This window comes from Botryllus schlosseri, chromosome 6 (genome assembly GCF_051294905.1).
Source record: "Botryllus schlosseri isolate E-star chromosome 6, Bs_hap1, whole genome shotgun sequence".
NCBI classification, from domain to species: domain Eukaryota; kingdom Metazoa; phylum Chordata; class Ascidiacea; order Stolidobranchia; family Styelidae; genus Botryllus; species Botryllus schlosseri.
Window position 1 is genome coordinate 20,897,217 of NC_137241.1, and position 17,583 is coordinate 20,914,799.

General features: G+C 40.3%; 1 protein-coding gene across 1 annotated transcript; it reads left to right on the forward strand.

Annotated features, from left to right (window-relative positions):
- The first annotated feature begins 761 nt into the window (after positions 1 to 761).
- Positions 762 to 15,200, forward strand: LOC145441492 (uncharacterized). The gene is made up of 15 exons (XM_080319371.1): positions 762 to 1,584; positions 2,113 to 2,258; positions 3,342 to 3,503; positions 3,563 to 3,704; positions 7,130 to 7,269; positions 8,274 to 8,379; positions 8,995 to 9,137; positions 9,203 to 9,285; positions 9,346 to 9,453; positions 10,410 to 10,657; positions 11,474 to 11,635; positions 13,190 to 13,296; positions 14,270 to 14,392; positions 14,457 to 14,595; positions 14,675 to 15,200. The coding sequence occupies exons 1-15, from the start codon at positions 1,530 to 1,532 to the stop codon at positions 14,752 to 14,754; spliced, it is 1,944 nt and encodes a 647-aa protein (XP_080175497.1). The 5' UTR covers positions 762 to 1,529; the 3' UTR covers positions 14,755 to 15,200.
- Positions 15,201 to 17,583: the final 2,383 nt, after the last annotated feature.

The following is a 17,583-nucleotide window of genomic DNA, read 5'->3' on the forward strand; positions in this document are numbered from 1 at the left end:
CAGCATGATACTTCAGGGAGTGTTTCTCGACCATTTTTGCTCTCGAACCACTTGAGCTTTGAATGCAACTTTTCGTAGCCCCTGTCCATTTTCAACCTCTGGCGGTACGTATATTAAAACCACAAAGACCGTAGACATGAAATCACACTAAGCGCGGAGAAAATTTCCAAGTTGAATAAATTGACCCATAAAATATTCCGCCATTGTTTGTTTGCAAAATAATTTTAGGCTCTGGATAGCGTACAGGCATAATTTTACAATGAATCTTGTACCACTTAATATGGTACTTCGTACACAAAAGGGGTCCACGAACACCTGGTTACGAGCCTCTTCCTCAGGTATCGTCATACTGCGCCCCGATATTTTTGCTTTAACTATTTACGCGTAGATTTGTGATCGGTGAGAGAGAGAGAGATTTTTTATCTTCGTCAACCGGGATAACAGAATAAGTACGCAAAAATGCACAAAACAAAAAACACGAAATAATAATATTGATGTATAACTGACTCTATAACGGTATGGACGGGTGCCGGCGATATGATCCTTAAGATCTTCGTGTCAAGCCGTGACAATGGAGATTATAAATAAGTAGGCTATATACGACATAATTATACATAGGCTACACTCTTGCTTACTATTCACGGTGGTTTGTAAGAAACGGAAAAAGAAAAACAGCCGCAAAGAACACAGATGATGACTTGATGCAATAACAGATACATTCGATTAGTATTTAAATGACGGAAAACTCATACTTTCAGTCGCGAGGGCAATTTATTCCACACATCAATTCCAGCACGTTTCAAGTGAGGTAAAGCATTGTCGGAATTCTACATAAATCAGTTAAGAGAGGGACTTGAGGCAGTGACTCCTGACACCTTGGTATTTTGAAGCTGAAAAATTATTCAAGTGACCCGGAAAATCGACCCTCAGTTACAAAGGCATTGCCGTGCTTTTCCGGAACAGGACGCAAAATCCACGTATATAGTTCTTCAGTATCAGTATCCCGTATTTGCTATGTGATAATTGCAACTATACTCCCCTCTCGAGTGATATCCACGATAGCAGCCTGAGCAATTCTGCCATAACATGGCGAAGGCAAAGAAAATACTTCATGGGGTTATTGGCGCATTCGATAAGTATAATAGGTGTTAAATATGGAGAATATAACCCGGTACGAAGCTATGCCTGCCCATTTCCGGGTCTACTTCACTAAATGCGTTATTCTGGCGGACATAGAGCATATCAATAGTATATATTGATTATATAATACTTACATGATAGTATCAAATTTGAAGTACGGATGTCGATACTTAAACTATCATATTCGTAAGCGCAAATTTGCATGGTAGGGGTGAAATCACTCATCGGGATGTGCGTGTGACGCCGTCGCAGTATGAAAAGATTTCCTATTTCCGAACCAGATATAGTACTTGTTTAATGTCGTTATTAATAGCAGTGTTCAGTAAATCCGTAACGGTTTTGTCTTAGATTCATAGACGTATATTATTTCGTTTAAAGAACATGCAAAAATGCTTATAGTATTATTACCACACGCGCTGATTGCAATGGCTCTGGCGTTTACAGGTAAGGGAATATACGCAATAAAATGCATTAGATCAGTGGTAATTGAATTTTTCAGACCGTGACCAAAATCTGAGTTACAGTGACATCTCACAACCCAAGCCTGACACATCAAAAACAATACATTTTTATGCTACATTTTTACGGGTATATGACTTACCGACAACTGCCTAAAATGCCCTAAAAGACAACGAGTTTCGGGAAATGTCGGTCAAACCGACGTATATGGCGGGTATTTTGGGCGTCGAGTTGAAAAATATTCATTTTTGGAGTCAACCTGATGAAATTACCTATATAAATATTAAATTCACCCATTTTCGCGTCCGTGACTTTTGCGGCCTATATGAAAAGTGTCGTCCTTTTCGGATATCAATATATGGTCACCCTAATTTAAGTATAGAAGAAGTTGAAAGTATAATTAGTGATCGAAATATTTATTCCACTCAAACCTGAATGGAACCCGAACCCATCTAATTTGCCTTTGAATTATGCAGTATAGCAGTAGTTTTTTATGCTGATCGAAAATTGCAGATTGTTCTACACGTGATAACAAATCGACAGTCGTTAAAGGGTTTTACGGATGGCCGATAACACTCAAATGTCTTGATGATGTGGAAGATTTTTATGAATACGTTGGCAGTGATTCCTATGACTACGCCGAGTACTATGAAGTATCGGTAGGGTGTATTTCACGCATGGTTTGATTACTGTGTCATCTTATCATTTCGTTGGCCAAGCCTCAGATTCTGAATATCGTATGGATTTAGGAAGTATGGAGCCTCAGTAGCTTGGAAAAGTGGACTCTGACTTTCTTTTAGAGATAGATCGGTTTTAGCAGACCACCGTTGAAGCTTTCTTGACAAAAACATGAAATATACCATATGCCATTTTTACACCATATGGCATTTTACGATCCACCATATTTTTTTATTAACGTGTACTAATCGTGCAAAGTGTTAACACCGTATCCAATACAACTTCTGCGCATTGCTCTTTGGCTAAACTAACGGCCTTATAATTTGGGGGAGTGTGTCATGCTATGATATTATCTGAAAGTAAACAAAGGATTAGCGTCGCATTTCCATGTCAATACTATCATTTACATCCCATGATACGGCCAAATGCTTATGCTGTCAAAAATTTATACCTTCTGGGATGCATCAACATGAATCAAGCTCTCTACGCCTTCCGCATAGATTAATTTGCAGCTTGTGACAGTCCATGCGAATGAATTACGACCGTTTTCACAACTACTTACTTATTTGAGTTGATTTAAAGTCAGTCAATTCTACTTCTACTTCAAATAGTTTTAGGTTGCTTTCAAAGGTACTACTTCTACTTGTATTTGCGTAAATTTTTGCGTCACTACTTCTACATGAGTAGCTTTCTCGATTACTTTGACCACCTCTGGTAAATAGGAAATAGTATTTTCGGAGCCCAAAGCGTGGACTATGGCGCGGTGTGAAGTAAAATTCGTTAATTATTCCCTAATATCATTTGATATTCAGCGTCTGTGTGGCTATATGAAGAGGTAACCTTCATTTCTATGCATAAGGCGAAATTGAGTGTGACAAATTCATTGACTGCAACTAATACAATCGGGGCGGGAGTTTGAAATGATTCAGTAGTTTTCAACCGAGGCCTTGCCGCCGCGTCAATATTTCAACTCACCGTGGAAGCGACTTCAGTTATTATTTTCTAGCACATTGATCGCAGTTTATTTCACTGGAAATCAGTAACACAATACCGACCTGTTCCAGCAATTGGAATGCTACATTAAGGATCTTGAAAACGACCGATTTCTGTTGAACGCTACGCAGAATATCTCTTTGTACGATTTTGACGGTAACAGCAAGCCGTTTGAATATCTGGTTCAAAACGTAACCGAATCCACACCGTCACGATTCGAGATTGTAATTAAGGTGCGTAGATGCTGTAGATACACTGTTTGATGCCATAGTCTTAAAGTGATATGTTGCAGCGTAACGAAACGTGCGTTATGAATCATGTCACCTTGCAAAAGCTGCCGTTGATTGAGGAATCTTGCGAGGAAAATCGGGATCGGATAGCACAATACAACATAAGCGTTGATCTTGATCAACTGTCAAATTTTCATTGTGCAGGTCAGAGACATCATGAAATCATAGTGTCCTATATGGTGTCGACACCAGCAAATCTCACGCCTCAGTGAAATTGTATCACGTCACAGTTTCCATTTGTCTACAGGCAATTTGACGGTCATTTTTGACCGGCTTGCCGAGCATTAAATTTGGTAAAACGGGTATCAATCGAAAGCTGACTCTCCACTGATTACGAAAATATAAATTTTATTCCGCTCGTGGCCCTGGAACTCCCACAATCAGCCTCGAATTTTTCATCGTTATGGAGATTGGCATTGTGACGCAACAATGGTGTCCGGCTCTTTTTCTCTTGAGCTACTCTCTCGTTTCGCCAGACAGCATTGTTGCGTCTCAATGCCAATCTCCATAACAATGAAAAATTCGAGGCTGATTGTGGGAGTTCCAGGGCCACGAGCGGAATAAAATTTATATTTTCGTAATCAGTGGAGAGTCAGCTTTCGATTGATACCCGTTTTACCAAATTTAATGCTCGGCAAGCCGGTCAAAAATGACCGTCAAATTGCCTGTAGCCAAATGGAAATTGTGACGTGATACAACTTCACTGAGGCGTGAGATTTGGCTGTGTCGACACCATATCGGACCCCGTGATGAAATCATAACGTCGCGAAGACAGTTTAAATGTCGCACGCTGCCAGTAGCATGGTTTATCACGTCCACGTGTAACGCATGGCGTTTCCTATCAGGCCTACATCAATAACGTATCACTTAGAGCAGTGCTCTTCAACCGGGGTTTTCGTACACCCTAGGGCAGTGCTCTTCAACCGGGGTTTTCGTACACCCTAGGGTGTACCAGATTTTTCAAAGGGTGTACCACTCGGATGGGGTGTACATGTACAGGGGTGTACCAGATCTGACTTACAATGAGCCGATGGCTAGCTATCACAAAGGCAGGTTTATGCGTCAGTACAGGTTGACGCACTGGTTAATGAGCAATATGGCAGTGCTCTTCAACCGGGTGTTTCGTACACCCACGGTGTACCATAATTTGTAATGGGTGTACCACTCGGATTGTGTCTACAGGGGTGTACCAGATCCACATTATGATGAATCGATGATACGATGAATATAGCTATCACAATAAATACGCCAGTTTATGCTTCAAAACAGATTGACTGGATGTGTAATATCGTACAATGTGATGTCATAAGCAAATGTTTCTAATCATTTAACCTTTGGTAATGGACTTACAACTTGCTTTTCGAGTAGAGTAGGGTGGAGTTTTTTTTTGGGTATTCATGGTGTTTGTCGACTACTATGGTCATTTACACCAGGCCGATATTCTTATTTTCCGTAACTGCCGACTTATAGCACGGCCCACCTCTAGGCTTTTGTAAGACACCGCTGACGCGGATGAGGGTGGAGTTAGCATGTGTTCAGTTTGCGATATCTGTCTGATGATTCTCGAGGGAACCACTGCTACAGCTCGGACATTTTGAATTGGTGCTTCCTGCGGCCAGCTTATGAATAGCGCAGGCCGCAGAGTACATGCTTGCGCAGCCAGGGGGTCGAGTTTTCGAACCACTGCGTTAGATGGTGGTCCAGTAACCTCGAGCCCTGATTCGTATTTAGCATTTCCTATACGTTGCAGCCTTGCTCAAATGTTCATCCTTATTTCGGCTAGGCCAGGGGTGGTCAACCTGCGGACGTTCGGCCTCATTCAGCCGCAATTTTGCGACCTTCTACACATATTTATTTAAATAAGCGTGTGTTGGCGGCCGTCATGATGCAACCAATTGTTGCTGGTTCGAGTCTCGGCTCTGCCATGTTTCTATGCGTCGGAGGTTTATCTAGGCTCCTCGTCGCCAACCCCCTGTTAACGTAGCGTCTTGAAAAGCCTAGTAGAAGAGTAAGCCGAGCTCTAAAGTCAGCAGCAGAGTCCTGAAAGTGACGCACGTTAGCGAGAAAGAATGAAGAATGGAAGTGCGCGTGCAAGCGAAAGTCGTCCTCATTACCCAAAGCAAAGACACTAAACTTTAAGAAAAGCACTGTCGTGGCGCACAAATACTGAACGGGCGATTATCGCCACTGTCATTGATGTGTAATGAAAATATTATTAATAACAATACAAACAATCCTGGTGGGAGGCCAAGAAATAACAACATGCAACTATGTGATTAATAAGAACCGGGAGATGCATCATCATTAATTTTGTACCCAATATTTTCGAAGAAACCCTTCACCAGCTCTACGGGCTATAATCTGATCACGTGAGCTGAGAATGACTAAATTTTTGACAATAATATGTGAAACTACCAACAATTTCGATGAAATCCATACAAGGGGCAAAATTTTCGCGCTCCGCGCGACTACAGACATAATTCTAGTGTCTAGCGTGTAATTCTAGCGTTATCGGTGTATTATACGGTCAGGGGTGTACGAGTTTTGAGAAAATGTTAAAAGGGTGTACTACGACGAAAAAGGTTGAAGAGCACTGACCAGAGAACGATAATCGCTGGTATTTACATTGGAAAATCAATTTGTTCTGGAATCTAATTGTCCCACCTATTATATACTGTATATTCGTCAAATCTTCACCATTTATCGCTAAAACGCTGAACAGTGTTGCATCCTGCTTGACAAGGTATTCATTGAATCATTGTGATTAAACTGTACTGACTATTTTCAAAACATCTATGTAATCCTGTCGCATTTTCAAAGCAATCATCATTTATGCATACAGCATTTCGCTCCAATCAATGTATGTAGACTGCTACAATTATAAACTTGGAAAGGTTAGGTTGCTGTCGGCAAATAAAATTGCTATGATTTTACCTAGCTGCAATCAACTTTTTGAATCATGTCGAAATCTTCATTTTATTGTTTCTAGAAAATCGACGTCACGCCTTTTCTTAGATTAGGAATGTTTTCATCTGTAAATTCGATGACAGCTCTTCTGAGAGCATGCACATGCTAAATGCATCGCCCTTCATTCGGGCATGACTGTAGCACGTCATATGCTCGATACAGTTGAAGCAATAGTTGGCAGGAAATCATTGTATACGGCATCGCTGTGCCGTAAAATAGAAAATATGCCCACCGGGTTACCGTCCCAGGCGAAGGATACCCGATAATCAGTGGTGGGATTCAAATTTTTTTTGTCAGCCGGTTCTATCAAGAAAGTCTCTTTTTCAGCCGGTTCTGTTACGAGAAGTCACTGAGAGTAACCGGTAACGCCAACCGATTCGCTGACGGTAACTCTAAATGCACTTATACAGCGGATTCACTCTATATTCTCACCTATTTATACAAGCCTACATTGGTTGGGAATAACACACCTTATAAAATATGGCCCCCTCGGCCATATGCTAATGGGGTTTATATGAACATAATCAATACTTGGCTTGACTTCTTCTATGCTTCTATGAATGTATACCGTCATTGTTATTCACGTATATATTCATATGCAGTGCCTGAAGACGATTTAACGAGGCCGCAGCACTTGATACCAACGGATCAATACGACAGTTATGGTGTTAAAGTCCGTTGGATACACAATTGCAGGAGGACATTGTCTGACAAATCGACTTCATCGGGTGACACAAAACTGGTAAGCTGAAAATAAAAATGTGGTTTATCCTTGTTAATTTTGAGAGATGGTCAGTAACTACTTTTTCGAAGCGCTCCAGTGCGGTTTATCTACATCCGCTTTTTAGTCAAGTGGTTAAATTTGATATTACTTCCACGTATACTTCAAACTGTTTTGAAGACAAGCTGCTTACTGTTAAGTTTGAGAGTTCGTGAAGTAGATAGTTATATATTCATCAATTTCATGAGTGAAATTGCCATGCCTACTGGGCGCTGACTTCTGTGATGGTAACAACTATAATTTTCAAAATTGAACCTATTTTTTATCGTCATTAATTATTCTGCGTTGGTCGTGAAGCAACGTCTTGCAATTCTGAAAACTGGCCCCGTCGACTGGCTAAACTAAAGTCCGCGTCTCACCACTAATTACTTGAATCGCACCTTTGTTTTTTTTGCTTCCACTTGAAGTAAATTTTGCAGGAAAATGTTTTATGTTATGTGCAATTGAGTAGATATTTACCAAATTATATATGTACATTTTATTGTACAATTTACATTAGGGTTATTCAAAAATAACTTTTTCTCCAATTTATCAGCTGAAATTGTTAAGTTTGACGTTTTTTTTTAAATTTCATTGTTCACCCCGTGGGATGGTCAAGCTGTCTAATAAAACGATACACAGCAAATTTGGTTCAGTTCAACTGTATAAGCGGCGTTATTGGAGTTGAAAATCTTGCATAATAGTATTAACAATTTCACAGGTTAACTGTAGTTCAATTTGAAGAAAAAAATCATAAATTGTTTTATAATAAATTCAAAATATTTCAACTCTAATAGTTTACATCTACTCGCTAGAATTGAGCCAAATTTGATGTCCAACTTTCTGTTAGACAACATAAAATGTTAGTAAATAGCTGCCCACATATGAAGATAAAAAATTTATTTTTGTACAACCCTAATTACATGAGTGCCCACAATAACTACTTGGAAAACCTTTATTCAGCTCATGTTGTTATCGAATTCCAGAGCATCAACAAAATGAAATACATGGACCACACAGGCACGTTGACTTGTGCCATCGAATACAATGGTATGACAAGATTTATAGCTCACTACAACGTTTGCATAAAACGTGAGTCGTTGCAGTAATAGACTAATTATAAGTGCAATACCAAATTCTTGGAGTTCTTATGAATCTAAAAGTTGAGTTACATTGAAAACCAAAGGATATATAATACAATTGCAATGTATTACGGAACGTGTTGTATTCACGTTTATCTGAGCACTAGGCTTGTTCGTATCCCTCTGTCAAGAGAATAGAATTTACAAACCTATGTGGACACGCAGGAAAATATTGCTTTATGTGACTATTACATTCGCAAAAATGCGAAATTACCCAAGAATGAATTATCAAACCAACAATAGACGCATCTGTTCGTTTGCCTAAAAAGCCTACTAAGTTTTGCTATTCAATGGCGTGCAAGGTCAGGCGCATGGTTCAAATCCGACATTCCGGTAATATGGTGGTGACTTCGATATTAGTACAGACTACAGACACGTTACGAATTTCATCTGGCAATGATCGAACACAATTTATAGTGCTTGCATACCGGATCGCGAGTCAACCTAGTCTCCCTTGCAAAGTGCTCGGTAGTATACCGCCTACCGACGGTTGTATATTACCTCGTTGGCAATGAACACCTTATTATCTCGCTACATGTAGATCCTGTAAATCTTTTTGGTATAGCACCCACGCTCGAAAAATTATCGGTCAAATGCAACAACGCTAACGCGAATCCAGGCGGTAGCGTTACAATTAAGTGCAATGTTGAGATTGGCGTTGGTGTTTCGGATATCGGCATTTGGATGCTTGCATGGAGTTTGAACAAGGTGACTTTTCTTACTGTGATCGCAGGCTACACGACGCATGCTTATTCAGCTATACTTCATTGCAGTGGAATGACTCCGTTTTGGGACAATATATTTGTTCAGATAGCCAGATTAACAATGGTACCAATTCGAGAGGGTCATGTGAATTGTGAGATGTGAAATGATCGGCCTTGAATGTTTTTATCAACTATTGCGTCATCTTTCGCAGTAAGAAACTGATGCATGAAGTCTCGCCGAGCACTTGCTTCTATACTGTACCTACCGATGAACAGCTGAGCGCACTCAGAACGAAATTTGCGTTTGTGTACAAGATAAGGTGAGTTTAGCAGCCGTTACTTCATTATGTCTTGTGTATTGTATAACGTGAATTGCGTGCCGTTGATTGGATGAAAATACTGGCACGACTGGGAAGTGTTTAAAAAACGATCACTCAATGATAGGCTGAAACTGCTGGCAATATTCACGCAGTGACATGTATAATTGTATATGATACTTCATACAAGAAAGGGAACCTTCTCCACATCACTCTGCGTCATTTATTTGATCAGGTCACCGAGTTTATTACATATAACATTTACATATAGTTTGAAATTTATTATAAGCCTATGTCTCATAGCTTGAAAATCCGATCCCAGATAACATATTTTGTCCGTGGCGCACAAGGCCGGAAACGGCAACATGCACCACAAACTCTTATATAATAATAATAGTGCACCAATGGACTCAAATTACTCGCGTACGCGTTAATCACAGCGTAATTTCCGTAATTTCTATTCTTCATTTTCAATCATCTTCACCTCTGCAACTCTTGCCAATTCTTCATCAACCGCAATTCTGTAATCTGACCTCTTCATGCGTATTTCGTAGGAATAACCGTTTGACTGTAATACTGAAATCTCAAAAATTTACTTCAATCTCGTCATTTTGCTTTGGGGGTAGGTTGCACCACGGATTATGAGTATTTAGCAGTTTTAATGTGAATAAATAATGTAATGATTACACCATAGCAAACGCCTTCTCGTCTTCCAATGTCGTCAAGTAAGGCGTTTGGATGAATTCTCTTAACCCTGCCAACCAGCTGCTTTGGACTGCACGACGATGATATCTTACTTTGACGTGTTAAATTTTACTTATTGGTTTCCATTGACTCGTTGTCATAAGTTTCTCATGCAGGCGGATTTCTTCGTAAAGCGTCCTTCTTCCCTGAAGTTTTCGAACTCCATTATTTTTGAGGCTTTAGCATTTTGACATTTGTCTGTTGATTTCATCCAGGAATGTGCTAGCCCTGGATTTCGGGGAGTACAGATTCACTCTTCGGAAACTGGATACGCAAGAAACTGTAACAGATGCGTTCGAATTGAGAAGGGACAGCGAGCAACGGCCTCTTCGAACACAGCAAATCCTCGTTATCATTTTTCTGGCGTCCGCCGGTGCTGCTCTTTTCTTTCTTCTACTGTGGAAATGCCTCGGAATCGAGATCAGATGGATGTTCCACAAATACTGCAAACCTATCTCGGGCGGTGCGTATCGTCAAACGGGCTAGCTAGGCATTATGATTCGTGTACTGGAGTCTGAATCTAGTATTAATTCTAATGATTTGAATCTAGTACTTAGAGAATATTTTTTTTATAGTACTACAATTATACGTACCTCTCCACTAAGAGTTATATCATCAACGAGAATTATATTTTCCGTGCTTTTCCGAACGAGGAAGCCTCGAAACCTCAATTATTCGTATCACATGCACAGCATCCCGAAACATGTAATACGAAGCTACGCTCCCTAGCGGATATGACATTTCTGTGAAGCCTTGACCAGCGCACAACATTGTCACAGATTCCAATGAAGTCGAAAAAATACTGCATAACATTTATGGCTGAATAGTATATTCATATTGAAATGAACCCGAATATTTTCGGCTGACACTCGTCAGGGGTAATCGTCAGCAACTAGTAGAGAATTGGAAAGAACATTTTATATCAACAATCGTATCACAAAATATGACGTCAGCAACTAGTAGAGAATTGGAAAGAACATTGTACGATTGTTGATATGCAATGTTCTTTCCAATTCTCTACTAGTTGCTGACGTCATATTTTGTGATACGATTGTTGATATACAATGTTCTTTCCAATTCTCTACTAGTTGCTGACGATTACCCCTGACGAGTGTCAGCCGAAAATATTCGGGTTCATTTCAATATGAATATACTATTCAATTGTATATTGAAGTTCTGTACCTCCAAGAAGCTCTTCAAATATTTATGGTCCGCGATGGATTTTAAAGTGCATAGTTTGAAGGTTATCTAATCTTATTAATGAGTGTTTTGCATACAGAGAAGAAGAGGTATGGAGCTTACTTAGCATACTACTATGACAAGTATATGAAATCAACGGACTCGTCTGTTATGGAAGACTTCATCGGTCAGCTCCACGGACACTTGCGAGAAATGGGATTTGCGGTTTTCGACACTTGCAAAAATACGGTCAATGACCAATGTAAGCAGAACTATTTGTTGCCATAATGCTTGTGAGTGGGCGAAGTGTTCAACATGCAAGCGTCACCGACGCATTCCGCACTACCACACATGTATATTGTATAGTTTAACCGAGCGGTCCCAGCGATTGACCATCTGTATAGATACACCAGTTTCATCGTGATGTGACCATCGCATGGATACTGATCTGGAATGATACATATATCTAACTTGAAGAAGACCGAGAGTGGTGTGAACTCGTGAAGAGATGCTGGTTTTGCTGTAGCTTTTTTGGCATATTGACACGAACTTCAACAAATGAAAAGTTCGTATTGGAAATCACACGATATCGTCCAAAACAAAATTTTAAGCATGAAATCTGCTGACGAATCAAAAGTCTAAACCAGTATAGTTCCCAACTTTTTTAAATGTCGCAGCCGCATTGCAAACTTCAGAGTACGCATGGAGCCGCATGAAAACATGCCAGTAGGCTACTTATAGCGAAAATTTAAAGGTAGATAGCCCATCTCTGGATCTCACCATCCAGCTTATTGACTATAACTATTCAAACAGAAACAAACAGCAACTGCCGTCTATTATATTATGGGTCATATTTAGAGGTCAATCAAAGCCGCAAGAAGGCTACCTTGGAGCCGCATGTGGCACTGAGAGCCGTGGCTGGGAATCACTGGTCTAAACCATTGATTCCCAAGCTGTGTGCCTCGGCACATTAGTGTGCCGCCACAGATTCTCAGGTGCGCGGCAAATCTTTTCGTTATTTTTGAAAAAAAACGTAATAATTTTCTTAAATGGGGCATGCAGGCTGGAATATGAGACTTGAAAGCGCTCTAACTGCTTCATAGGTGATAAATGAGCATGCGTGACCATTTCAATGGAACCAATCACGGTATGGAAGGTGATTTGGATATTTGCAAAAGTCATAATTAGGCAATTATGTGTCGAAGAAAGTCTTTAATTCGTTTCACGCTCCTAATGAATCAACTCATAAACAACAAATTACCTGACAAAACATGAGTACATCACCTGGACTTCAACTTTCAATGCAATATTACTTCTCGGGACTTGTTGTTCACAACTTTAGATAGGTAGTTAATCCATTTGGAAGCAGTGGAACGAGCAATGATTCTGCGGAAGAACAGCTCGTTGGTTTATGAAACGCCTCATTTTTAAAACGCTGTTTATACAAAAAGGTAGGTGTAATGTAATATGGCTGTCTCCTTTCAAATCCTCTACCGTGGGTGCGAAAGCAATGCAACAATGCAGCCTCGTTTCAGTCGCTGTCCAGTCGCATGTTCGCATAAATAAGCATATAGCCATCGCACCAATACGTTTTTTTTTTTCAGAAAAAAAACTTTCTCGCAAGTGTGCCATTTTTCTATTGTCCTACAACCCAAGGAAATTTGGGAACTACTGCTCTAAATCCCGTGCTGTTGGTTTAAAACCCTGTAGTCATGCTATGACAAACCGAATAGGTGTTACATATTTTATTAGGGATTGCGTTGTGCGCAAGCTGTATCTTCAGGTTACAGATCTATCACGTTTGCGATGTCTTCAGGTATATCGGAGAGCTTGACATGTACACTGAAAGACTGTCATCGCGTAATCATAATATTAACTCCTGAATATGTGAAAGATTGTTGGGGAGTACACGAGGTCTATCAGGTGAGAATTTAAAACTAGTCCTATCATCTGAACGGCACTCGATATGCAAATATCATTATAATTCATATATACCCTGTGCTGATGGCTGTTGTACGGTATGCTAGTGTCTCTTCGCAAACTGATAATATATTAGGACCCTACCGTATACTTTGATGCAGTGAATATTCGGTAAGAATCGGTTTTCAATGTCGCCAGAAATCAGCTTAGAGCCAGGAGTGTCAAACTCAACTTGAATCGCGGCCGCACTAGTTAAATGATTCCAAAATATCATCTCAAAACTCCTACCCTTGATTGTCAATAGAATACTTTATGATCAAGTCTATGCAAATAATAGTAGGCCTATATTACATTATATTACGGATCATAGGGATTCTATTCTATTATGACAATAATACGATGACTGGGCGGTTGGATACAGTTATAAACGGCTAAAACAGAGGCTCTCGCGATGATATGAGTTGTCATATTTCTATGCACCCTTTGTTTTAGTCGTGTGGCATCAGGTGAACTCTGTATCAACTTTTTCCCTTCTCGAAATCGGGTGTCAACGTGAGCGACTTGTTCCGAATGGTGACTAAAGTGAAATCACATGTCGGATATGGTTATGGGCTATGAGCATATTCTGCATTTACTGTCGTGGGGGATTATTTAATGGAAGTATTTCTTGCTAAAAATCCCAACATTTTATGTTAGAAATATGCTCGATAATACACGCATTTCTCAATCTACTGAAAATTGCTTGCCGGATAAAACCGTCTGGCGGGCAGTATGTTTGACACCCCTGACTTAGAAAATAGTTATACATAAACGGCAATGGATAAATTCACACCTTAGGTTTGTGTTGCGCCACTCTCTTCCCTTCAATCCATTATATAGGCTACTGTTGCTCTCGTTTGCCTACTCGATGTATGAACTGAACACTTGAACAGGGACATATAATACGCACAAAAACAGTCCGTTTTGGTGTTCAAAGGCTTGGAGAACTGAAATTCACAATGTGCGCGTGCGTATGATCTTCATCATATTGCCTGAGACTATGTCTGTGATTCGAGATCTGCCGCGGGATCTACAAACAGCTTTGAGAAAGGCCATAAAGGTGAGGATTTTTACCTAAAACTGCTAATGCTCGTGTCTTTTTATTCGTTCTTCATGCGATACAGAGGCATAATGTAATAAAGTGGGATGGAGCAGTACCTATTGTGAGAAGATTGTGGATGGAACTTGATATATCCATGCCGAAAATAGCGAGCGGTGGTGGAAAAGACATCGATGAAGCGCATGCATCCGGAAACGAGATTGGTAAACGCGCATTAGTAATTCGATTTTGACAACATATTGTACAGTGATTGACATTGCCCTCAATCCTTATTCTTCATAGACACGTGCAGGGACGATAGCTGCGTGTATGTTCAATTAAAGCCTGTTTCAACGACAGAGACAAGTACAAACCAAATATGAACTCAAAAAGAAGGATAACTTGCAAATCTTCTTGTGAAGCCGTTTTCCGCCAACACAATATTTCTTGTCATCAATCGAATCGTGCGTCGAGTGTCACATCAATGGCTTGCTAGTGGCTAATATCTTGTAATCAGCAATCTCAATACAGAGATCGGCTGTTCCTGGTAAATTATCTAATGAAAATTTTCCTCCTACCATTGATACTATAACACTACGTGCTAATATATACTATGATGTGAATGATAAGTCGCAACTATCCTATGTGTCTTCACTTTTCCCCATATTTAGGTTTAATGTCGCATTTTGAATGTATATAATTGTTTATGGAGTAGCGGATCTGTTCATCTCTTCGGACCTATTTAACATTTGAACTGTGTAATCATGTTCCGGCATCAGGGTAAAGTTGAGCTCCAAATGAATATAGAAGTTGGTAGAATGCACATGCACATCAGTGTGACAAGAATAAGACAGGCTCTGTATCTCGATATCTGCACACTCAGTATGGCCAATGGCCAGACATGCTCCAGGCCCAATGCCTGATATTTTTCGTTGATATCTGGGACAGCACAGGACATATCCCAGCAAAGAGTATCAGCATACGTCAGTAACGGTTCTCTTGAAAATGGTTATTACGTACAAAAGAGTAGGTTCGGCGATTTTTAACCATCTCTATATATTGTAAAATTATGTTCGCTAGAAGTACACGTTTTAATATATGTCTGCCACGGTTTGCCTGAATGTGGAATCTGCCGCTGCTCCGACGTCATCTCCATCAGGAGGCATACTACCGTTGCTTTGCTGCTCGATTGATATTACTGCTATTGATCCGATAAGTTTTAATTTCCTAATAGTGACCAACTAGCACACACTACAAGCTATTTCGAGGCTGTATCCCAGGGGTTCTTAAAGTATATGGGTCGTGAAGGGTTTTTGGTTCGCGACCGCTTCAAAGCGGTTGCTAAATTTATTGCAACAACAAAATTTCTTCGCGCTTTGCAACAGCAAAATATGTTCACGCTTCGCCCGATATCCTTCGCACGGTTTGCGCGAGTATGAGGTCGCTGTGTTGAGTAATATACCTAATAAGCGAGACACGCAGAAAAGTGATTACTGCAATGACGTGACCATGAAAATGTATCAACCTGTGTATTACAAAAATTGGTTTGATGCCATGATAAGATTTTTCTGACATTGGTTTATCTGGAAAGGTCCAACTTTCACAGATAATCGTCGGGCAGTGTATATAGGGAGAGGGACACCTCGACCGAAACTGCCGCACCCGATATTTTTTAATACGCATAATTTACCGAAATGAATCAAATTGATTGGTAATTCAGAAAGAGCAGTATATTTCTTGTATCGCTTAACGCCGCCGGAGACCGTTGCGGGGTTTTAATCTAGGGGTGTGCCACGGTATGTCGATGCTGACCTTTCCACTCGCGCCGGGACACAGGGAGGCATAACGTTTTGGCCTACAAGCGGTGCAAAAACGCTGGAAACTGCGATAAAACTGTGTCCAAAATTTACCGTTGCTAGCTGGCCAAAACCTTCAAAATTGATATGCTATATCTTCGACATGGTCGGCACAGAATAGTTTCTCCCTTGCAATCTGAGCCCCCCATTACAAATGAGACCTGCATAGAACATAAGGCCGATTACAAATTGCGTATATTACATATGTTTCATAGAACAGCATTGCGCAGAACTGGTTGGCTGCCTCTCCTCTGTTTCATACATGCCCGTGGAAAGGTAGCACGACATGCATACTGGCATTAACAATGCATCCATGTCGATCAAATGTTATTCGGATTTGGGTCGTGATCTAAAGCAGAGGTCGTCATTTTGGATTTTGAAGTATTCGACAATATTTAACTGCTACATATACATTTTTGCAGTGTTGAGAACTTGAAATTCGCTTGAAATCTACTCCAAAACCCTGAAACTACTCATCAAATTTCACTATCACATCACATTCAAAAGGTACTATGCGGGGGAAGATCAGCTTTCACATCATATTATCTGTTTATGATTGTAAAGCATGACCCGCTGATGATCCGTGACTGAAAATTGTGATTTGGACTTGGGCAGGACCTTTTCTAGAATTACTAGAACTCAGAGTGAGTGGGTGATAAAATATAAAGTGCTCGACGACTTTGGTCGGGTCAAACTTTATAGTCAGAGAATTACTTGTGACTCGGAACGCTGTGACTTGGTGCGACCACGAACGCAACAAACTATCAGACTGTTATGGGGAATAATAATATATCACAAGGCTGTAGCTAGTGTTGTGCAGCGTAGCGTATTAGCTATCTAAGCTGGTCAAAAGGACAATGGCAATCGATGGCATTCTGTTGCCCCAGGGTTGTAATGACTCGAGTCGTTTTTCAGATGACTCGACTTGACTCGAGTCATTTTCTCAAAATATGGAAATGACTCGACTCGACTCGAGTTAATTTGTGTATTGACTCGACTTGGACTCGAGTCATTGCGCATGACTCGAACCAAGTCATATGACTCGAGACTCAGAAGGCCAAGACCGACGTTTCATTGTAATTTCGAGGAATAGTTAAGTAATCACACTATTGGGACTTCGTCTATTGGTACTGGTACTTGAAAATGCGTCCAGAAACTGCTAAAAATGACGAAAATTAGAATATTATAAATGCGAACCATCCGATATCACCAAACAGAGTTATATAAAGTGGATTTACCAAGCCTTTAACTGGAAACTGGGCAGTCAACACAATGACTTGGACTCGACTCGAGTCATAATACCATGACTCGGACTCGACCCGCTGCACGGTGACTTGGACTCGGACTTGACTCGGT

Bases quoted from the DNA above. Each gene is read 5' to 3' on its own strand.
- LOC145441492 (XM_080319371.1), top strand. From the start codon at position 1,530: ATGCTTATAGTATTATTACCACACGCGCTGATTGCAATGGCTCTGGCG. The intron at 1,585-2,112 runs GTAAGGGAATAT...CGAAAATTGCAG, and splicing joins AATGGCTCTGGCGTTTACAG to ATTGTTCTACACGTGATAAC. The intron at 9,454-10,409 runs GTGAGTTTAGCA...GATTTCATCCAG, and splicing joins GCGTTTGTGTACAAGATAAG to GAATGTGCTAGCCCTGGATT.